Source organism: Pithys albifrons, chromosome 11, assembly GCF_047495875.1.
Source record: "Pithys albifrons albifrons isolate INPA30051 chromosome 11, PitAlb_v1, whole genome shotgun sequence".
Taxonomy (NCBI): Eukaryota; Metazoa; Chordata; class Aves; order Passeriformes; family Thamnophilidae; genus Pithys; species Pithys albifrons.
In genome coordinates, this window is record NC_092468.1 from 18,282,051 (window position 1) to 18,305,816 (window position 23,766).

A 23,766-nucleotide genomic window follows, 5' to 3' on the forward strand; every position below is an offset into this window, starting at 1 on the left:
GTGTGCCTGCTGATATACCCTCACTGTCAAATGCAAGGAAAGGGCAGGAAGAAGTGACTGGGAGCAGGCAAAGGTGCATGTGACTTCCTTCATAGTTATGGAGTGGATAAACTGATCAAGAAACTCCACCCAAATAGTTGATATTGATGATCCCTATCAGATAAGAAATTGAATTTCCTGTAAGTTTGGAATATTTTTGTGTTTGATTGGCTTTGGATCTAATTTACCCATCATTTTTTTATCCTTGCAACAAAGGCTGGGTCACTTTGTTAGGAGAGTTTCACTCTTCTCATGAGATGATCCCCCAGATCCTGCACGTGGTGTTGATGTTCTCAATGATTTGTCAGCGTGTTCTCGTGAGTGGTCACTTATAAGCACAACAACATGTATATCCAAGTGGCTGGTGTGCAGTGACAGAAATGACAGTAGTGTCATTTCATTTTCATTCATGTCTATTACTACTGAATAATAAGCTGGAACATTGCAAGGCATTGGTGGGTTTGTACTTGGATGTGGCATGTCACATAAGCAGCATAATCCCTGCTTTCTGAATTAAATCCTCATGAGACTGTAAACTCTCCTAGAGCTTATATTCAGACAGAATTAACTTCATGAATGGCCAGCTCTAGGATCTGGAGTCTGAGGTATCGCTTATGGGACTTTAATGAAAGAGAGTCAAGTTTAAGAACTAGGAGTGGCCTCAGCTATCACGTATGCATGGAGCACTGCTGTACACATGCAAAGTAGTTTCCAAGTATGTACACAGTCCAAACTCACTGCTTGTCCTCTGAACATGCACTTAAAGTTCGTGTTATGTTCTGAGGAAACCTGGGGAGCATCTGGGGTCACTTCTGCTCACCAGCAGCCAGCTGTCACCATTGCAAATTCACATCCTGGAGTGAGCAACCTATGGATCTATCCCTGAAGGTGTTTGTACCCTTAAATGACAGGTTCCAACTACAGATTTGGATATGATTTACATTTAAGAGTCCTTTAAATTCAGTGTATCTTAATATATGAATCAGGCCTACCTCAGTGTTATTGATCTAACATGGACTGGGGAGTTTCGTAAATCAGTCTGTGCATCACTCTGAACATGAGAATAAGTATCTCACTGAACCATCAGGTTGTGTGAGTAGAGCAGGACAGCCCTCCTGCCCTGGGTAAAGAATTAGAAGCTATTTTCAGAATGAGAATATTGTGCCAGAGCCCTATTCTAAATCAGCAGTAGCAAAGTTGCACTAACATTAGGTCTGGGAATTGCTAAATTTAGGTGTGGACTGGTGTCAAAAATAATAGTAGCTCAGGGAGTGCTGCTAAAAGCTTTGATGTCCAAGTGCTTGTTGTAATCATCAGAGCTGCATATGGCAGAAGAGAAGTGAGGTTCCTGATTTCATTAGCTACTGGCCAAAGATGGAGAACTTCTACAGGAGGCAGAGATAAATATTAGAATCACAGAATAGTGTGAGTTGGAACGGACCCAAAGATCTTTTAGTCCAACTACCCCTACCTTGGGCAGGGAACCTTCCACTAGACCAGGTTGCTTAGAACCTCTTCCAGCCTGGCCATGAACACTTCCAGGGATGGGGCATCCACAGCTTCTCTGGGCAGTCTGTGCCAGCACCTCACCATCCTCACAGTAAAGAATTTCTTCCTGATACCTAATCTAAATCTGCCTTCTGTCAGTTTAAAACCATTGCCCCTTGTGCTGTCACTACAAGTCTTAGTAAATGTCTCTCTCCTGTACTTTGGAAGTCCATGAAAGGTCTTCCTGGAGCCTTCTCTTTTCCAGCCTGAACAACCCCAAAAGGGGGAATGATTTTCCTCTTTATATGGCCTAAGTCAAACTCATTGCAAAGGTTTCCATACAGTATGTAAGTGGAAGATATAACAAATTTCATAATAGAATGAAACATAAGACTTCTATTACAATTGAAAGAATGTGAATTTGGTGAGTAGTTGAGACATAGGTGTTACAGTAGAACCTCAGCAGCATGTCTTTCTAATCTAATTTCCAGTTTTATGAAAACTTTCCCTGGTAGAAGGGAAGAACTTGAAGCCTACACTTTAGAAGAGAAACTGTGTTCTTGACTTCATTGATAGGCACAGGGAGCTGTTTTCTTTCACCAGACTTAATGAAAGTTCAGTCAGCAGGAGAAATTTCAAGAAGCCACAAGCCATTTCTTGTTTGCCATTGTCTCTTTCAACTTTTACAAAATCTTTGTTTTCAGAGAAGTTTCTCTGTTGGGCAGATTGGCTCCAGCACTTACAAGTCTAATTACAGCCTAAAGGGTTGTGAAGATCTTTGAAGTGAAGTGTAAGCTGCCATGTAGGGAGATCTTGCTGCTGATAGAAATCTGTGCAGAATAGCAAGAGGAGATGTATTCCTACTATAGTTCCAGATAATTCTGGGAACTGCAAAAATTATTATGAACAGGAGAAAATAAAATTCTTATTACTACAATACAATAGTTTACTGAGTGTTCTGGAGGTTTCCTGAAGTCCTTGTGTCCCTGCTCCTAAAGAATCTAGGAGGTAGAAAAAGGCTGAAATAAGCACTTTCAATATTCATGTTTTCTTACAAAATTTGCACTTTAATCAAGTATCAAAGAGGGTTAAGCAGTCACTTCTATTATCTCTCATACCTGCTTGCTATTGGATACTAAGGTTATTTTAATACTCTTCAGAAATTCCAGGAATTCCTCAACTTGTTTTCTGCGCAGTTGTTCTGCTGCCTGTTGGCTCTGGGCAGGCTCCTGGAATGCAGCTGGCCACATGCACATCCTGGATGGTTGGTTTGGTTTAGGCACATGGGCTGATTAGGATCAGGAGTATCTTCTGTCTTGCCCTGTGTCACAGGACTGTGTGTGCCCCACTTGAAGGGTATTGGAAACTTCTGCAAACATACAGTCAATGGAGGGCAATCTGCACCCTCTTCCTGCTTCTTTTGCTTATCCAGGACATGACTAAAAGTCTGCTCTCTCCCACTCCCTGATCCAGCTCAGGGCTTACAGGGCACATGCAAATAAAAGCAGCTTTGTTTTGGCCTGGATCTGGATGCATCTTCTCTGAAGAAGCACATGTGGACCCAAAGATGTCTATGTTTGTTTCTTCCCTAACTATAGCTCTGTCACCTCTCCATAAAAACCTGACTTTGCTGTGACATAACAAGTCCTTGGCTTTTCTGAATTTGTGTGAAAGACACCTTGAAATCCCAAGTAAGGTAGGCACAAGCCAAGGAGCAGAGGATGTAAGAGCTCTTGTCACTGCCAAGCTGATGGATGGGGAAAGAGAAGCTACTGGTGTGATTTGATAGCACCTCAGTTCAGATGGGGCCGCTTTCTCTATTAAAGGCAGTACAGTGACAGTCCCTCAGCTAAGAAATCGTTGAAATAAACCAGGAGCAATCACTCCTCTTAGAGTGTAAAATTCTCCAGACAGCTGCCAAAGCCTTCCCTTTGCACATTCACGCCACTTCCAATGAAATCTGCCCTTAAACTGATCTGCAGTTAAAAAGATGCAGCTTCTGTGTGTCAATTAGCTCATGAAGGAGTGCTGAGCACTTTGCATTGTTATTTACAGCAGCACAAAGAGCACGTCATGTTGCCTAATCAGATGTCAGGGACTTGCACCCACACTGGGCAGATGTAAATAATTGCATGGTTTGCAGGACAGCAGCAGACAGGACAGGGCAGATGGGAGATCACTCAGCCCCAAGTAGCAAGTGATACAATGGAGCAGTGATTTATCAATTGCAGTAAATCACTGCTGACTTTATTTGTTTCATTTAACAAGCTGCTCATTAGCTGGGACTATAATAACTAGGTTTGGAAGTTTTGTGACATAATCATGTTTAGAATTCTCTATTTACTTCTGAAAATTCATGTAGGTTTTTTTCATCCAGCAGGAACATTCTTTCCTCATATGAGTCTAAACAGGAATTCTATTTTATATAGTATCACTCATCTGTCGACTTTGTAGAGTTCCTCTGCATATCCAAATTATTCAATGCACTGTTGCTGGTCTTTGTAGCCTCTAGCTGGAAGACACTGATGCTTTATTTGCATTTCTAGTTATTACAGACCTGTCTTCAGATGCTGAACCAGCATGGACTGTCTTGCTTTTATGCCTTTATGTCATCTGACCCAAATTACAGCTAAATAATGTGGCCCTGAGTGTGCTCTTCTTTGTGAAAATCCCTAAGTTCTGTTTGTCTGTGCTGGTTCCACCATTGGGACTCTCAGGCCAGACTTACTGCGTGTGCAGAGGACACCAAGAGCTGTGACCTCTGTAACAGCCGGGCCTGGTGTGTGTTTACCTTTTCCAGTCAGCACTGCAACTGTGCCCAGCCCCAATTCTAACTACAAACACTGCAGTGGCAAACTAGGCATTTCCCACTTAGGCAAGGCTTGTGTAAGGCCTGTAATAGCCACTGAGGCTGATAAACTAAGCTCCCTATGATTTTGAGGGAAATGGCAGTCCTGGATGAGCCTAGAAATCTATCTGTCCCATTTTATTATCCTAGATGTTGGACATTAGCAGCTGCTTAGAGAAAAAAGTAAGAAATCCAAATGCTGGGTAGTATTCTCCCAATTTCTTTCAATCTGCAATTGTGAGTTTCCCTCTGAACACACTATCCAGCTGTAATCTACAGCTGCTTTCTAAGTTTGGAATATCTTCCCTCCCTCTTTCTCTAAGTTTATCATTAAATTCTGCAAATGGTGTTTCAGTGGCGTGGCAGACAGGGTTGGTCAAAGTATAGCTTAGTAACTGGATGTGCATGTTGCTGAGAGCTGTGATTCCCAGTCACTGCTGGGGGAGTGTGGTGGCTGCAGATGCAAGACCCTTGCCTGCCCCTCTGCCCCTGGGTACCACTGCAGAGCAAGTGGGGCACACAAAAAAGGGGTGTTTGCCCCTCAGCCATGGCAGTTCACAAGTTCCTGCCTGATGTAAAAGTGCCAAGAAGAGATTAACGAAAACAGAATATGTGCTCAAGTTGTTCCCCTAAGCTCCATTTGAGCTCATCAGAATTCTCTCCCCCTGCTCCATTCCCATTGTCACATAAATAACAACTTGGTTTATTTCCCCTGAGCCCCACAGAACTCATTCTTGAGGACATTTAAAAGCAGGGCATATCCAAGAGATCTACCAGAGCTTGGGCCGAAGGACCATAGATTATAAATTTGGCACAGTGCTGTGTTCTATTACAGGGAGAAGCAGATTTTGGAGGATGGAGTTTCCTTAGAGTCCTATCTCTGACTGAAATCACAGAACCACAGAATCATTTCTGTTGGAAAGGACCTATGAGATCATTGAATCCAACCATTAACCCACTATTGCCAAGTCTACCATTAACCTTGTCCCCAAGTGCCACATCTGCACATCTTTGAAATGCCTCCAGGAATAGTGAGGCCACCACTTCCAAGTGCATCCTGTACCAGTGCTTGAAATACAGACCCTCAAAGGACAGAGCATTTTCACCAAATCCATCCCTTCCCTTCCAAGTGCAACATGAACTCCTGTCGTCTGCCATCTCCAATATAAACACATTAATTTTGATAGTAAAACTAATTTCTCATTCTACCCAAATAGCCTTCTGAAGTCTCACAGAACAAAGCTATCAAAGGCAGATGTGCTATGAGAATCAAAACCGCTGAAGCTCTTCTGTTCCTCCAGCAATGGGCCCTTCAGGATGGAATTTGTGTTGCCATTTGCATGAAATGACCAACAGTTTCACATTCAGCTTCTCTATCCCAATCCAAAAAGGCTCTGTATGGCACAAGATGTCCTTGCAGAAAGGGAAGGAGTGAGTTCCACAGGTTCGAGAGGTGTTAGTCACAACAGCTAATGGAGGTGCTCTGGAGTAAGACATTAAGGTAGGGTAGGAATCTGTATGGAGCAGCATCACATGTGCCTAAATCCTCCTCTGTCTCACCAAGGTGCCCACCAGCAAGGATACCCACATGAGATTACACAGAATTTTCGAGCCTGTGGCCATGGTTTGAGTTTCCTTAGAGCCTGAGCCCTAATAGTCAACATGACTTCTCGGTATAAATATTTTCCATTGCTTCCTTTAACCTACTTTTGGGTTTTATTTTGTTGATCTTGTCTGTTTGACAGTTTCGGAGTAACTTTTGCTGTTATTAAAAAAGTCCTTTTTCAAGTCTCATGCATTGCCACTCTGCATGGGAAAATCCACAGCACTGTGAAGATTTTATCGGATTTTTTGCTCAGTGAGGTCAACTGGTGTTTGGACATTATTATATTGTGTCTACAAAGGAATGGAAAAAGTACACTGCATGTAATCTGAAAGTAGCTGCGGTCTTACAAGTCAGGTTGAGCACAGAAAAATGGGTCAAATATTTTTTGCAAAAGTCAGAAACTGTTACATATCTAGAGATCTTTTACCTGCTCTATTTCCAACTTTTAATCAAAAAGAAGAAAGGAAAAAAATTCCAGGACACAGAAATCCTGAGAATTTCCCACACAGATAGGACATACAAAATTCAGACTGCTTAATTTCAAGGGTCTTATCTTTTAAATATCAGATGTGACTGTATGTTCTTGTTCTTACTAGCTGGAAAAAAAGAACAAGAGTAAATCAAAATGCCAGTATTTTAATAACCTTTATTTAGTTTTTAGACATTTATATATACACTTATATTTTTACATTCTAAAAAGTAATGAGCTTCCTTTGTTGGCTGGTAAACTTGAGTGCCCATAAACTTCAGTTCAGCAGGTCAAATCCATTCCTAAGCAAGTGTAGTGAAGAATTATTTCTTTCTTCCTTGTCCTCACTTTAAGTCCTTTCTGCAATATCTCCCTGGGCCTAAGAAATCAGCAGGTCTGCTTTGATTGGATAATATTTCTAAGCAAGACTACTGAAATTTGAGTAATTAAGTTAATTTTGTGGCATGTAAATACTCATAATCTGAAGCAAACAAAGAATGCTAAGAAGTTACAGGGAAGTCTGCACAGTGTGGGAGCAGCGAGTCAACCTGCAGTGCCTCAGTTACAGCAGGTATTTTACAAGCATGGGTGTGTAGTAGCTTGTATGGATATCAATCTACTGGCATCCTACTCCAGTCTGTTCAAATACGGCCTAATACCAATACCAGCTGGCAGTTAGAATTAGTAGTATCTATAAATTATTCACCTGCTTTTAGCTAATTGATTACTCAATGGTGAGATAGTACAGAGCTAAATAATCTTTAACATCAAATAGAAATGGTGCAGCTGCAAGGTTAAAAGACCAAAATCACAAGTATGGATAGTTGACAAATATTTACACAGCTACATGGCCTGTTATTTTGGCCACAGTAAGGACCAATCTGCAACATCCACATTGTCTAAAGCCCAAATTTGGGTCCAGAGCTGCTTCATTCAGTGCAGATGCACAGCTGAGATGAGAGAGAACTCCTGCGTGACTTTTAGTCCTCTATTCATATTATTCCTTTTGATAGGTGATTTAATTAATTTGCCTCTCCATTAACAACTATGCTCTGGTTCCTATAATGTAGGTCAACTAATTAAGATATATAAAAATATTTCCCCAAGGTCATTTGTTTTGGGAACAATGAATGTGGGACAATTCCTTATATATGAAGAGTTCAGATCATTTCAGAAGCAGCAAAATATTATAAATTGTGACTTTGGTGGTGAAATATATTTCTAACAAAGATGCAGTCCTTCTGCTCAGAACAACTTCCATAACAGCTGGAGCAAATCCATTTGACATCTCAGCAGAACAGGATCACCTAGGCTGGCAATTACAAAATCTTCATTAAGGGTCACTAGTTTTCAGATGGTGGAGAATACTACCTAAATCCTTTATGCTTCTCAAGGTTAGTTGGTAGGGGGTTTTGCAGACATGAAATGTACTTGAAGAACAGTCATTGTTCTTTTAAGGCGTTGCTCTCATTTGAAAAAAAAAAAGGAGTATACAGCAGAGAAATCAGAAATGTTTTCTGTATCAACTAACAACTGTAAAGTTCTGTTCTTACAAACACATGCTCTTACGTCCAGAATGATCTTTTATTCCACTTTAGGAGGTAAAGTACAGCAACTGACTCATTACTCAAATTTCACTTGAGGTGTTGCACAACTTCACCTGAGAATACTTTTCGACTGGAAAAAACACTTTTAGCACTGTGAGAAATAAAAAATAGTTCCTCTTAAATGTAATTATGTAGGTGGAATGGAAGTTTCCTCTACACAGCAGCTGACATGCTGTCATTTCTTTTGATTCCATAGCACCAAGATAATTTTGAGATTTTAAGATTAGACCAGTCTGAATTTCTTGTAGTGATTTCTAATTTAAAACTGGATGTGTTGTTTATAACTGATTCTATTTCTACTGGAACAGTGAGATTTTCAGCATTTGTTACTTACAAAAAAGATACCAATGCCAAAAATACAACTTTGATATATTTTATTTACATTCATAAATAGAAATTTCACAGAATTTAAAACTAGCCAGTGCTGGGACGAGAAGGTCTTAAGCACTGTGCTCATTTTTTCCTCTCACTTCTCTAAGACCAACTCTGTCCAATGTTGATATTTATTCTAAGGTTATGTATCCATTGTACTGTACACAGATTCAATAAGTCCTTTCTCTTGTGTTTGATTACTCAGGTATTAAAAGAGCCAATATTTTCAATTTCAGCTGTTGAACATAGTAACTTTTCACCTTCTAGGCACTGTCCATTTCTGCAAGACAGATAAGGAGTACTCATGCACAAGGGCCACTTCTGCTGGCTCCACATGTGTCATGCAGACAGGTTTTCTGCACCACAATAATTTTGAGACACCAGTTATGATTTATAGTGGGGTTTCTTTTCATAAAACCTTATTGGTTTAATTCTATTTGATAGCTCCAGTTCCTCTGCTGGAAAAAGACTCTTTATCAGGACAGGCACCTGTGATAGCAAATCCTGGCATAGAAACAGGATCTGTGAGTGAAGGGGAGCCAGTGAGTCTGTTACGGAAGCAGCACAGCTATGGAAACAAACATCTGAATTAGTTTATGTTGCCATCTGAGCAGGATGCACAAATAGTAACTATGTGAGCACAAAGCAATTGATATTTAGCCAGAGGAGATATAAATAGGTTATAGTAATCTCTAGATATTATTTCTGCTTGGTGTTTCATTATATTAGATAGGGTCTTTTAAGGCAGCACATGTACAGCAGAGGAACCAAGATCACTGTGATGCCAACCTGCAGGATGACCTGATGCCTCTGGGGAGGTTGGCCAGCCATTCAATTATGTTTCCTTTTTCTTCTGTTGTCAAAGAAGAAGGAAAGAGGAAAAGTTATGGGCATAAAACAGTCTGGTATGTGTCTGCTTTATGGTCACTGCAGTGATGACCTTCCCAGCAGTGCTCTCTGTTACCAGAGGAAGCCAACTCAAATACGTACCTGTTGGCAGAGTTTTGTTGCAACAGGTTAATGCAGAATGGGGTAAGTTTATACTTGGTTAACAATGCTGCTAATTGCTATTTGCACAGTCCAAAGCAATACAAATAACTAAGTTTGGTCTAAATGTCAGCAGTGTGAGGCAGGGACAGACAGACAAATGCACCCCTACAAGTGCGAGGTGCTAATTAATACCAGAGTTTACATCATTTTCAAGGTTTCACTTATGACCTTGGTTAAAAACAAGTCTCTTCCCAATGCTTTGATTTCCATGGCAGCTCCTACATTCTCAACCTTGTTGAAGAGAATCCTTTGTGCAATCATTTTTTTTCTTCACTCCAGCATGTCATGACTAACATGCCAGATGTCAGAAAGAGAACCAGTGACAAAGTGGAAATAGTCTTCCTGCTATTTTCTCCTTCCTTTTTATCCTTATTGTGCTGGCAAAGCTAGGAGTAGTGGAAACTGGCTCAGTGTGTGAGATCTTAATAGTGCTGCAGGGCAGCAGGATGCCATGGCTGCTGAAGCAAGATTGGCCTGCCCAAAGGAAACCCATGTGAAATCCCACCTGTGGGAAATGTGGTCTTAATGTAGCCAAGACCATGATGTTTCATTAGAAATGCAGTTCAATCATTCAGTCAAATGTGAGCTAATTCATGCATTTAAATCTGTTCCATAAAGAGAAATTTTCTTTGCTGGAGGAACATCTGACAACATTGTACCAAGTAGCCTGTGCGTGAACCCTCCAGTCACATCCTAGTTCTGCCAAGTGATGGTGGCAGCAGAGGTCCTGCCATATGGAGTGCTTGGCCAGGGCAGTGGTGGCTGAGCGCCCTCTCCCAGGACACGCAGTGAATTCCACTCACAGAGGGGAAGCTGGCCTTGATCTCCTGAGCAGTGTTTCACTATTTCCATGCCACAAAAGCTGGTGAGTCCGATGTTATTGAGCCCAGAGTATTCCACCTTTGGCAAACTCTTCCAATTTGGTGAGTTTCTTTGTTTCTTTAGGGAAAGAGCAAGTAAGTGGAATGAAGATTTACTGGCAACAAGGATGCCTCTAGATAGGACCTTAGGGATTTCTCAGATTCCATGGAAAACTTAGACTTTCCGGTCAGATGCCTAATCCTTTACCAATCTTTACCATCCCCTCTGAGATGGCCTGTTTGCTTGAGAATGATCCTAGTGAGGATCTATCCTTGTGAGACCTGCCCATAAACTTGAGTCAACTCAGAGTTTTGTTGTCTTTGGACTGCTGCCATGCAAACCTCCTCTTCGTGTAAAATGTCTCTGAAATGAACCAACAAGGGGGTGTGGAAGATCTCCCTTGCCCCTTTACCTCACACATCCCAGTTACACTGGAAATTGTTTCTAACTTAGTCATGCATATCAAAGGAGAAAAGGGAGTTGGAAGAGCTGCCTGTGACAATGGTCCTGTCAATTGCTGCTTCGTATTTTCCCTAAACATGATCCTCACAGCAGGTGTGTGCTGAGTTCCCCTTGCTGCTCCATGACGGTCACAGAGGTCAGCAGCTCCAGCACTGCCAGAATCAGCAGTGGAACAGAAACTGTACAGTTTTTGAATATGTTTTTCTCACAGTGGAAAGTGCACAGGGAATTTCCAAAACTAGAGAAACCTCAGGGGGAGCAGAGACAGTCACCAGGGGCCCACAACCAGAGCAGGAGTGGCCGACAGGACCTGAGTGTAGCCAGGGGCTGGGGTGGCCAAACCTCCCCAGCCTTTCTTTTATAATAGAAACGCTTGAGAATGGCAGCAGCCGGGAGTGCTGCAAACAGGATGGGCAGACAAGGCCTGACATGACAGTTCATGCAGCAGTTTGCACAGCAGGGCGTGAAGGGAGAGCCAGTGAGATCCTTCTGCCTGCTCTCTCAGAGGGGGTAGGGCATGGAGATCCATGTGGCAGGAAAGGTTATGGATCAGTCAGAAACCACAGGAATGCCTGAGAATGGTTATGGAGGAACTGATGCTTCTCCCTCTAGAAAGGTGGTGGGATCAATAGCCCAACTGAAGTACATCTACACTAATGCACATAGCATGGGCAACAAACAGGAGGATCTGAAGTCAGCATTGCTGGAGGAATTTAGAAGACATGTAGATGTGACAGCTGGGGACATGGTGTAGTGGTGGACTTGGCAGTGTTGGGTTAAGGGTTGGACTCTGTGATCTTAAAGGTATTTTTCAACCTACACAGTTCTGTGGCATCCCAGAAGAGATAAGCATTTCCCATTTCACCCCTCATGTTCTGATGTGAATCAGATCTAGGCTGAAAGACTGTCTCAAATGCCATTCAATCCCCTGTGCCACAGTGAGGTCTCTACTTCACCATTTCCCAACCTAGCATGCTCACATGGTCAGCGTGAGTGTCTCCTTTAAGCCTCTCAATGCTTTCCCCTGCAGCAACAAGACACACTCACAGAACTCTTTAATTTACTGTTCTTAAATTGTGTTTTGGTCAGGGCAATTCTAAGGTCTGTGGCCAAGTGCATAGCTTTGTATTTTTAACAGTTTGACAAGAGGGTGGTTCATGTGCAACAGGCTTTAATGTTTGAGATTTTGCTGCTGTGGTTATTATTTGCAGAGCAATTCAGGTGACTTGCTCCAGGAGCACTGGAGTTAAGGAAGGCTCTTTTCTGATGGCTTTGTACTGAGGGTTTGTGGGAGCTGCTGTAGCACCAGCCCTGTCAGAGAAAGAAATACAGAATAATGCCTTCCAAAGAATAGCATGTAAAATAATACCTGGAGACTGTGGGATGGGCACAGATAGAGAGACAGGGCATGGGTTAGAGTCCAACACAGCTCGTCTTTAGGAAGTCATGTATAGTACTGTAGAAGCACTTTGCACATCGTTTTGTTAGTACTGCTTAGTCATGAAGGGCAATATAATTTTTCTGTATTGCTAGGTGTGTGGCTTTCCTGTGCATAAATATCTCAATTTGAGATCAATATGGAGGTTAAGTGGTCAGTCAGAACTCCTTGAGTGTGCAAGGTACAGCCCTGATCCATTGCCCTACCTTGTGGTGGACACTCTGCAATTTTGTCTTTATTTAAATTATTATTCAAGATACCTATGTCATAATGCTAATTCCTATGAAATCCCAGCAATTTTATGATAAAATTTGAAACATTATGGGTCATTTGAAGGTAACATCTTACTGAAGGTAAGGTCTGGTTTTCTCAGTATTTATAATGTTTCTCAAGTGATGAATAAAACAGTAATAGCCCATAAGACCAGAATAAGTGGTCCAGACCTAGCCTGAAATACTACATTGTCTTGAAACAGACCGGGGAAATCCAAAGCAAACCAGTGAATCTATTTCAGTAGCCCAGTGATGTTTTAGTCAGTGCTTTTGCATTTCAAGCTGCAAGCTGGAGTGTGATTATTTTACTTTCAAATGCCTGGCCAAATGACTCAAATGAGGCTTTATCAAAAGTGTGATTGTTTTTTTAACCTCAGAAAGGACATCCTAAGAAATTCTGGAGGATGACAAAATCCTCCAACAACAGTACAGATGTGGTTCATGATATAAAGTGCTAGTGGGGTCTGGCTGATTCCGTGGCTGTTGTGTGATATAGAAAATCCAGGTAACCAAACTGTATGTTCAGGGAGATAGTGGAGGAATGCTCGTGCTGGAATTGGTGCCCATAGTTGCCTGCACTTTCTGGCCTCAGGTTATGTGCTGCTTGTGCCTGGCCATACTCCAGTTCCTTCAGACATTGCTCCCTGGTGTCCTTCTGGTGGTGTGTTTTTGCCTGAGGTAGCTGTGTGCTTACAGGCTCTTGTGAAGCACAGACCAGGAAGAGAACACTAAGCACTTGTCCTTTCCTTCAGGGAGAAACTGCTCAAACCTCTGGAGGAGCTACCCTGAAAACTTTGTTCATGAGAGTATTAAAGACAACACTTTCTTGATAATATAGGAGAGTTGATGCATTAAAAAAAATGTTGAGAGTTCTAATGCAATTTTATTTTAAAATCTAATTATTTATTTGTCCCAAAGTGAACTGGTTACATGGATGTTTCTGTGAAATACATCAGGCATCTTCAAGATATATGTCTCCAAGTTACTTAGGAGCATTAAACTAATATTAGAAAAGTCCAAAATGTAGTATAAACATTTACTCTAATTAACTTTCTGGTTTCAGATTTCTGACATCATCCTGTTGGCTCTTTTTGCAATGTATTAAAGAACAGAAGTCTAGTGACCAAGTTTGTTTATTTTATGAAAGCAAACCAGAAACATTAACATAGCTTTGAAATATAATTTCATTTTATTGAGTATTGTTAGTTATTCTTACAAGAGAAACTGGGTTTTGTTTGCCTTCTGGGGCATTTTAAATCTTATTTTTTTGAGACTTACAGGTATAAAAATGACAGATGAAATAAAGATGAAGTTTAAAAAGAGCTGAAAAAAATGACAGTCCAAGATGTGTTTAGGTCTTTTAATCTTATCAACAAGGCACAATATGGAAGTACTGAGAAAAGACCTTCAGAGGGTTTTATTGTTGCGTGTAGTCGGAGGCATAAAAAATGAATATACAAGGAATATAAATTTTTTGTTTCATGTGTGCTTTGTCGAGCTGTGACTAAACCCTGTAACCCTCCACCTTTCTTGTCTTTTAGCCACATAATCAATGAGCTGATAGAAACAGAACGGGTTTATGTAGAAGAACTTCAAAGTATAATAGAGGTAAGAAACTCTTCTGAAATTACTTCTGGTGCTTAACCTTTAAGTCATCACTGCAGGTGCACATCCTTCCTGGGCTAAACACTCCCACCTCCTGTTTATAACACACAGGCCTGTTGGCAAGATAGCTCAGCCTTGGAGTGGAGAATGGGAAAGATGTTTTGAACATCTTATTAAACAATCTTTCCTCAGGCTTAAAAAAGGAGGCACCTTTTCTGGCCTCAACCCACAGAATGGTACAAGTTCTGTGGTTCTCAAAGTTACAGACAGAGCAATAGCTAATCATGTGACTTTTCAAAATTATCACCAGTAGGTCTCAGAAGCAGCACCCCTGATTTCCATGGGGCCAGACACTCAATTTTCTGCACTCTAGGTTTGGAAAATGGTTGAGGAAAAGGAAGGCCTTCCTCATGCTCTTCTTTATTGTCCCATGTAGTGCTTGAACACACAGAAGAGCAGCTCGCAATGCAAATATAATTCTTGAGCTTTTAAAACTCACAGGATACCAGCACACTGTGTGTGTGTGGAGTCTGAGGTCCCTCGTCTATGGGAAGATGGAAGCTGAGTAGGGATCAATCGTGGTTATATTTGGGTGGGACTTGAAGGACGTGGTTGCTTCTTCATTGAATTTGATCTGTGTGAGTTGACAGCTCTAGTAATTTATATATTACTCTTGAGTTTAAAATCAGAATGTTCTTCTCTCAAAGATTTTATTGAGTAAACACAATCCAGTTTCTACAAGAAACACCAAAATAGTCAAGTCAAATACCACACTTCAACAAATAAATCCAAACTAAACCTTATGCAATGCAGCAGTGTAGCAGAAAGATACGTGTCTGTCAGTCCTGCAGTTCCCACCCCTGCATGACCAAAATGGCTTTTGAATCCTAGGGATGTAATTCCATCTTCTTTTTGTCAACCCAGTAGTCTGTCCATTTGTGGTTAAAAATGTATTTGCACAGTTAATGGGTAAAAGCTCTGGGGAAAACCAGAAGCATCAGAAATTCATGGGAACAGCAAAACAGCGGGCACCAGAGAGGCCTTTGTATGCTCTGCTGAGAGGAAAACCACTCAGATTTTGGGGCTTTTTCAGTGTCTTGGACATGATGCTTCTTCCCTGGTAAAAACAGGCTGGTTTTATTTTCCACTCTTCTCTGCAGGGGTATGCTTCAGAAATGGACAATCCCAATTTGTTACATCTGATTCCATCTGCACTTCAGAACAAGAAGGAAATTCTTTTTGGGAACCTCCCAGAAATCTATGAATTCCACAACAGGCACGTGGGAACTGGTGGTTGTTCTGTGTCCTCGGGTGCTCCTGTCATTTCTGCTCCTTTTTGTGGGGTGCTCTGTCATACTCACACATCCACTGGCAGGAAGGGTCATCCTCACTCTGCCTCTGTGTGTGTCCTGTAAAACCATGTGTACAGATCACACCTGAGATCATTGTGTTTCATCTGTTTTGTGAAAGATTATACCCTTTTGTGCATTTACTTGTGATTTCCCCAGTCATTATCCATTTTGAATGTCCCTCGTGGTGAATATTTTACCACCTCTCTTGGTACACTGGTAGATGTCACAGAACTAAATCCTGATGCTCTTTCTCTGGCAAAGTCCCTCTGTGAGGAAGTTTTCTTAGTGTTCAGCTTATTTGTTCTGTATTTCTGTTATCAGATCACAAGATGTGATTCATGTCATAGTGCTTTTCTTAAGGAATTTTATCCTTCATATACTCATAAACCTTTGCAGAAGCGTTGTCCGTGCTGAGGACAAGGTAATCTAGAGCCCATAACTACAGAATACTAGTTAGGAACAAGATTAACCTCTTTTCAATCATCTTTCAAAACACAAAGCTTAGGGCTACTTCTGTAAATTTCTTGCTTTTCCTAGCCTTGCTTAAGTAAAACTGGCTGTAGCCAAAGTGAGAATTTAGCATAATAATAATTGCCTGTAAGATATAACAAACAGTTGAACAAAATAAATTAAAAACCTCTCCCTTTTGCTAATTTTAATATGCCAGAATAGGTAATACGTAGTAGAAAAAATATTTTCCGGTTTATATATTATTTTGAAAGATTGTGTCTTCCATTTGGAGAAGGATATTCCTCTCCCTTTGCAAGCCTGGTCTTTCCCTAAAGGCTTAGTGCATTGACTGTCCCTGCAGAAACTTTTGGACTACATCCCATATTTTCATTTTTTGCTGATTGAGCAACTGCATCTGACAGAGCTTTCCTGCCTTTTCTGGCTGTTCTGAAAAATCCCCATACCCAAATGGGAAGCAGGTATTTGGGCTACACAGTGGAAACAAATCTCAACAGCCAGAGGAACCAGACATCTCAAATGCTTGTGAGCACATGAAAACATGATAATATTAGTGATTCAGCTGTGAACCACATCCCATTTTTCTAAAATACATATTTCTTTGTGTGTCAGCATTGTTACCTTCCCCTAGTGCTACAAACATGAAGGCTTTGAGCTGGATTTACACAGAAGATAGCACACAATGTGAGTGGGATTTTACATTACTCTTTGCTCTCTTTTCTCCCTCTCAGGATTTTCCTTAAGGAGATAGAAAATTGCATTGAAAACCCTGAGCTTCTTGCCCGATGCTTTTTGAAAAGAGTAAGTATATAATTTTGCAGGTTTCTATGAATATCTATAGTCTTATCCAACAGGACTTAGGGATTTACTCCTATCCTTTTACTCTGATTCCTTTTGTGAATGAGGGCAACTCCCATAAGCAGATATTCCCAAATTAAGCCGCAGTTAACCAGCATGTATTCTGAAATCTGTCCCTTTGCCTGGTTTACTGACAGGAAAAGAACTATTATCAGTGTTTTACCAAGTATTTTAAGTCCCCTCTAAAAGAAAAAACCCACAACAAATAACAGTGATTGAGATGTTTAACATGCTTTTCAAACCAGACAAATCTATACCAGCAATCTGATGTAACCCTGGCCCCAGCCTGTAGTAAAATGCAGGTTGCTCTGAGTGCAGACAATGCATTATGTTCCTGCCCTATTTTACCTCTTTTCTCTGCTCCATTCAGGACACTTACTCCCCTAGACCTGGCCCAGCAGAGCCTATTGCCATCCATGCATGGACTCCACCAGTTCCATAAGACTCTGGGAAGTAGATTCCTTTACCTGTTCACAAAATTCAACAAGGGGAATTCTTCCCACTTGCATGAAGTGGTGAGGGTCAGCTGTTTGCTTAGAAGTAGGATGAGCTCATCTCTGAGAAACCCTGAAGTCACCAGGCCATGATGGCTTCAGTCAGTTATGTGTTCTGCTTCCTGTGGCTCTCCATGCTCGAGCTGTGCAGCTTTTGTGAGAGCTCCAGTCACATCTCCCTCTACCACCACCTCCATGACCCTGACCCTTTGTTCTCTTTCCTGCAGCACAACTAGAGGTGCTGGTTTATGTTGTACTTCTTCAGGGGCCCTACTGATGGGAAAAAACCTGGTTTGGTGGGTTGCTACTGTTATCAGTCTGACAAAACTCCTTGAATAAGACTCTGGTTTTGCACAGGAAATGCACTGTAGTCAAAGGTGCCTCCTGCCCCTCCTGTGTACATCCAGCATTTGCTGCTTTTCCAGGGTGCACACTAAATACAGACAGATTTGGATGTACCAAAGTAGTCAGAGATGTTGAGCACTCCCACATCACTAAGATTTAATGGGAATTACACACATGTGATACTTGCAAAGGGTATACCCCCAATTTAGAAACAAGTCAGGCTGAAGAGAATCATACGAGTGTAAACATGCCCACTGAATTTTCTGCTTAATAACAAAGCATTTAGAGCTTGAGTAAATTACACTACTAAAGAATATGTTGTTTGCCTAAGATTCAGATGCTGAGCTGGAAAATATTGTGGTGAAATCATTATGCAAAAGAGAATAAATGGTCTTTGAAGAATGCAGACCAGAATGAAATAGTGCATGTGTTGCAAATATCCCTGGATTTACAGCCAAAAAAAGTTCTTGATATCAAATTGAGACTATAATTCTGCAGAAAGTTCAAATTCCATGTTTAAATATTGCAGCTTATGTCTCTTTCTGTAAAAATAGCTTTTGAGCTCAATTCTCCTCACTATTTTTCTGATATGAAAGCAGCACTAAAGCTGCAGTTCAGGTGTGAAGTGAAAGAAAACCAGTCCCTCTGTGACCTTTGCTCATCAGTTTCTGTGGCCTAGGCAAACCCTACTAAGTCTATCAAATAAGAGGTTAAATCATGTGTTTGCTTTCCCCCTATTTCAAATTTCACACTAAGAAAGCACAAGCTTCTCTCTTGAGATGTCTTTGCTCACACAGTAGCACCTTTGATTCCAGAACTTGCTCTTATATTCTGTTTTTAGAAGAAGCCACATAAAGTCCAGAAATGTGTTGTTTCTGTTGGACTGCTTTAGGAGGCACAAACAAAAGTCTGGTTGTGTGTTTGTGTTCCCCGTGATTTGGCAGCTTTTTATGCCTTCCTGCTGAGCAGTGGCTTCTGCTGCCCCAGGAGTTATGGCTGTGACAGGGAAACAGAGGCAGCTGCTGTTCCAGGTGATGCAGAGTTCTGTGAGGAAACTCACATTGTTGCAGATTCTCTTCTCTATTTTCCGTTCTTTTTGTGGTTGTGGCCACCCTGCCACAACGTCATGGTGGGCTCATAATTAGGAACAGGTAGTTTTTGAGATTCACACTTGAAGAGTTTTCCCCTGTCTGATCACACAGGGCCTTTTCAGCCCTGATTCCAGAGCTGCCTGAAAGCATCCTGAGATCCACAGTGAGACACTCTGGAGCCAGAGTCCCTCCCTCCCCTGCCAGTCTTTCCTCTGCCATGCCCACACACACTCTCCTGCCTCTACCAGTGCCACCAGATCAGCTGTCACCACAGATGTGAGCCCTTCTCAGGTGGTGGCAGAAACAGGTTGTGGAGTCACAGCCTGTTTGTCCTCTCTGACTTCTCTCCTGTAACACAATAGCAGAACCAGTCAAGAGATGAGCCAGAAATGCCCTTCTTGTCCTCCCTGACACTTTACCTGACCTTGTTTAGGGCATGATCTTCATATGAACTATTTTACAAGTGAGCCACCTCAGCTTGAATCACATGGTAGATATTATACCATCACCAAGATGCTTGACCTTATCTAAAGCTCTGTGTGGTCAAGGACTACACAGCTGTTCAAAGAGGGAGGGATGTGCCCTCAATGACCTTGCAGGGTGGAACTCCAAGTGCTTTATCAGCAGCAGGAAGGACAGTCTGGGCTGATCTGCTATACAAAGGGCCAGGAAGAAGGAAGGCTTACCAAGCCAAGGCAAGAATGCCCAGGATGAAACCAAAGGTGTGTCAGGCTTACCAACATATGCCTGGTGATGTGTCTGGCAGGAGTGATTCACTGTGGATTACCACTGTTTACTTATTTATATTGCTAACATTTACAAATGAATAATTTAGTAGGAGCTGGCAGTTGGGGCATTTGGTCATTCAGGGAGAAGGATTCCTTTTCTAAATGCTTCTATCTGTGAAAGTACAGTATAAGCTGACCAGAAAGCTGTGAGTTGGACTCAAAGGGCTAAGTTCTAGTCTGAAGTAAAAATTACTTATAAATCAGCAATCAAAAAGATAATTGGAACTGTGCATGTATGCCATTACATTGGAGCTTACAGAGATCTCAGGGTGCAAATCAGTGTGGAAAGGAAAAGTATTACAAGAGATATGAGCATGGTGTAAAAATACCAGCAAGAAGTCAGAACCTTTGGATATGAAAATAGAGATGTGTGGAACATGTAAGAGTGGGATTTAAATAATTATGCAATTAATTATTTCTTGGCATTTTAGAGTCTGATCCCAGTAATTTCATCAGGAACTTTCTATTCCTAACACTACTGCAAAATTTAAAGCTGTATTTAAAGATGTATCTGCCTGAGCAGGTGTCACTGATTTAGGTAAGAGCAGATTGCATTGGCATAGGGTGGTTCCATTATGGCAAGTTACTGATAAATTGTGCATTTTCTTTACATTTAAATTGGTTCTTTTCTCTTACTCCTAATAGTGCTCTTGGCTGTTGCTGTCTCTGTTCTTCTTGCCCAGTCCAATTAGGTTTCTGTGAGTCAGGAAGATACTGTAATTCTTGATTATTCTTTGTTGCTACTTTTAGTTTTGTGGGCTTTACCCTCTGCTAACTTCTCTCCAAGGCAACATGTACAACCAATTCTAATTTTGTGAAGAAAACTCTGCACCTCTTTTGAAACAGCACCATTAATAATCTATGGAGTTGCAACAGAGCTTTTTATGTTTCATAATCCTTAACACAGCACAGTGTTGGGTGGCACAACTCTGCTTTCACAGCTGATTCCTCAGGGTGATGTCAGCGTGGGCCTGTAGAGGAAGACAGCAGCAACACTGACTTCTTCCAGTAACTTTGTACAACAGGAAGTTCTTTCCCTGCAGCAGGAGTGTATAGGAACTGTCTAGTGGGCTGAAAGCACAGACAGGAGCCAGGAAATCCTGGGATTTGTTTCGGTGCTTTCTGTGATTCAGTGAGGTCACATCCACCAGGGGGATGAAGTTGGGAAGCTCCCAGATGGTCAGGCACAGTCATCCCTGCTCCATGGCCCTGCTCCATGGCCCTGGGGCTCCTGGGCTGCCTGGGGACAGTCAGCGAGCTCAGACCCTGCCAGAGGAACACTCATCTCTGCCCCCACCCACACAGCCCAAGGAGCTCAACACATCCTTCTCTGGCATTTTATAGAGATTGTCTTTGTTTTCACCGAACTTACTGAGATTTTTGCCAGGGACCTCGGTGGGAGGACCTGGAGTGTAGGCAAAGCTAAACAGAGGTAAAGGGAATCCACCCACTCCTAATTTGGATAGGACAGGGTTTAAGTGCATCCCCCTGCTTGGCCTGGGACATCAACAAGACAAACTTCCTACTTTCTTACTCATCCTTGTACTTTTGAGAGCCAACACTACTTTCAGAGCTGCCTGTTGAGCATCATTTAGAATTACAGTCTCTGCCAGTATTGTTAATAAAATTTACATTTCTAATGTGTTTTTTTAGTTTGTTTTCAAACTGTCTATGCCCCTCCCTGAAAGATACCAGTTTAGCAATTAGTTTATGTGTCTTTCAGTCTGCAGTCTCCCTGCTCCGTGTGAAAAGTGAGGGGGGAAAATTTACTTTCAGGTGTATTTAACTTAATCAGAAGTAAAAAGCAAGTTTCATAGTTTCAGCATACTTTTACATATAGAGTTATCTCCACATATTAATTACATCATGTGTTAGGATAGAAGGTAAGAAAAGGTGTGATTCAATGCAGATGCTCTGGATTCTTTTTTCTTACTTTACCTAAACTCTTCTTTTCTTGCAGAAAGAGGACCTCCAAATATATGAAAAGTACTGTCAGAACAAACCAAAGTCTGAAGCTCTCTGGAGACAGTGTGGAGACAGCACCTTTTTTCAGGTGGACTTTCATTGCAGACTAGCAGTGCAAGACCAACAAAGCTCATTTTCCTTCTGTATCTCTCCTTCCTTTAGGAAGCTTAGAGCAGTGTAGAGTTTTCTGCCTCTTCTTGTGCCGATGGCAGATGCTGAAGGTGCTCTGTACATAAGACTGGGTAGGTAGAGCAGTAGATGGATTTCCTGGGCAGGAGCCTGACTGCAGGCTGTACCCAAACCAAACAAGTACTGGCTTCTTTGCAAACCCCAGCTGATTGCAGTCTCACCAGCAGGGAATGCCAGATTTCAACACTCAGTTGAACCTATGTATGTTTTCACTGTGGCATGAACAACCTGGAAACTCCTATGAAACAAATTTTTCTCTCAATTAATTCATAGACATAATCTCAGATTGTCAAATGATAATCATCTTGGTGTCTTGCCTGTGTTTCAAAAAACAATTGTATTTTCCCTCCCTTTTATCTCCTACAGGAATGTCAGCGTAAATTGGATCATAAGCTCTCACTAGATGCTTATCTCTTAAAGCCAGTCCAGAGGATCACCAAGTATCAGTTGCTGCTAAAGGTAAGTTTGCCATGACAGTGCAAAGATTTCCAATGCATAGCATTTTACTTAAAGAATTGCATATCAGTCAGGACTGCCTGAAAATAAATCCTCACTAAGTTCTTCAGCAAATACTTTGCAATGTTCAATTGTAAATGGTAGAAAACAGTCAAAGAAGGGACTTGTATTTCTAAATAGAAACTGCTATTTCTTAGCAGTGCTTACATAATAAGCAGTAGTAGTATACTATTATATGTATAGCTCTCTCCACATAAGGTATTTTACATAATGAATATTTTATTGCCTTATTTATTGTTTTATTTATCTTTAAACAGAAATTGAACTTGGCTTTATTGGATCCGTATGTAGTATTATATTTTGAAAGCAGGAACTGGTGCCTTAAATCCTGTCTCTAACATCCATCCCTGTTTAACAAAACTCTTTCAGCTCTCTGAACTGATATTTTCCCATGGTTGTGACTCAAACCTTTTAGAAGGAGCCACTCCCTCTTGCTGCTTTAAAAGACTCAGCTAGGAACAAATTGCTTGTAATTTTTCCACAAGATAAATATGTGAACTTCCCTCTTGATTTAGCTGGAACCCTGAGTGGTCCATGCTTGAACTTGTGGTCTGAACTGGGCAACAGGAAATATATACGCTCAAAACAACAACCTTTTTTTTTTAAGATGGTGGCTTAAATTTCTGTCTGCCTTTCCCCAGTTCTTAAAAATAATACTGCCTTTGCTTATGGGAAGGTCACGACGAAGAATTGCATGCTGTTCTCAGGCCGCTGGGACTAATGTGGTGTTGTGCACTGTCAGGAAATTCAGCACTGAAATTTGCAGTGATTTTAGGCTGCCATTTCATTGTTGCTGCTGTGGCACTGCTCAGGTTATGCCAGTGCAAGCCATGTGAGGACCTGGCTGGCAGTATTTCTCTGAGCTGTTTATTGACTTTATGCAAAACTGTAGAATCCAAATATTGAAGGAGGATATTGACAAGGATACAACTTCACTGATTCCAGTAGATTTACATCAACACAGTCCAAAAGTAAATTGGACTATTTCTCGAAACTGTTCTATGAGAATGGAAAAAGTGTCAAGGTCTCCAGAAAAGCAAGAGTAAACCAGATGCCACTTTTAATTTGAAATATGACTGTAAATAAAACCAAGATTAGATCAAAGAGTAAAATTCTCAGGCAAAACAGGTCACAGCCATTGGGGTTTGGAGCTGGTCAGACCAGTTTCACATTTAGCAACAACACATTGGCATGGGCATTCACCTTGCCAGGGATTATGAGATCTGTGAAGATGGTGCACTCTTTCCCTGGTAGCAAGAGAAATTAAGAATGTAGAAAAATGGAAGTCAGTGGGAAGACTAGATTTAAATTTTGGGTTACAATTATTGCAACCCTCTGGTTTCAATCACTTTAGTGAATGTGCTCGTGCTGATAAAAGCAGCATTCTCACTGTACAAGGAGCAGGGGTCCATTCCCATCCTAGAAAATGTGCAACAGGTACTATAGGAATGCATCCTGCTTTTATCTTCTAATGCCTGGTTATCCAAACACTTGAGGAGAGGCTGCTGCTGTTTGGGGTTTGCAGGAACTACCTTTTTGTGGCCTTGTTTTATGATAACACAAGTGTCTCAGCTTTTGGATTA

The 23,766-nt window shown here is 41.4% G+C and overlaps 1 protein-coding gene across 9 annotated transcripts in view; it reads left to right on the top strand.

Moving 5' to 3' along the window:
• Nucleotides 1-23,766, top strand: part of MCF2L2 (MCF.2 cell line derived transforming sequence-like 2) — a 157,425-nt gene that overhangs the window by 101,899 nt on the left and 31,760 nt on the right. For all 9 annotated transcript variants that reach the window (XM_071567044.1, XM_071567043.1, XM_071567048.1 and 6 more), the window contains exons 16-20: nucleotides 14,054-14,120; nucleotides 15,278-15,393; nucleotides 16,669-16,738; nucleotides 21,474-21,566; nucleotides 22,034-22,126. In XM_071567044.1, the coding sequence (XP_071423145.1) occupies nucleotides 14,054-14,120; nucleotides 15,278-15,393; nucleotides 16,669-16,738; nucleotides 21,474-21,566; nucleotides 22,034-22,126 (439 nt within the window). The remainder of the gene's footprint in view (nucleotides 1-14,053; nucleotides 14,121-15,277; nucleotides 15,394-16,668; nucleotides 16,739-21,473; nucleotides 21,567-22,033; nucleotides 22,127-23,766) is intronic.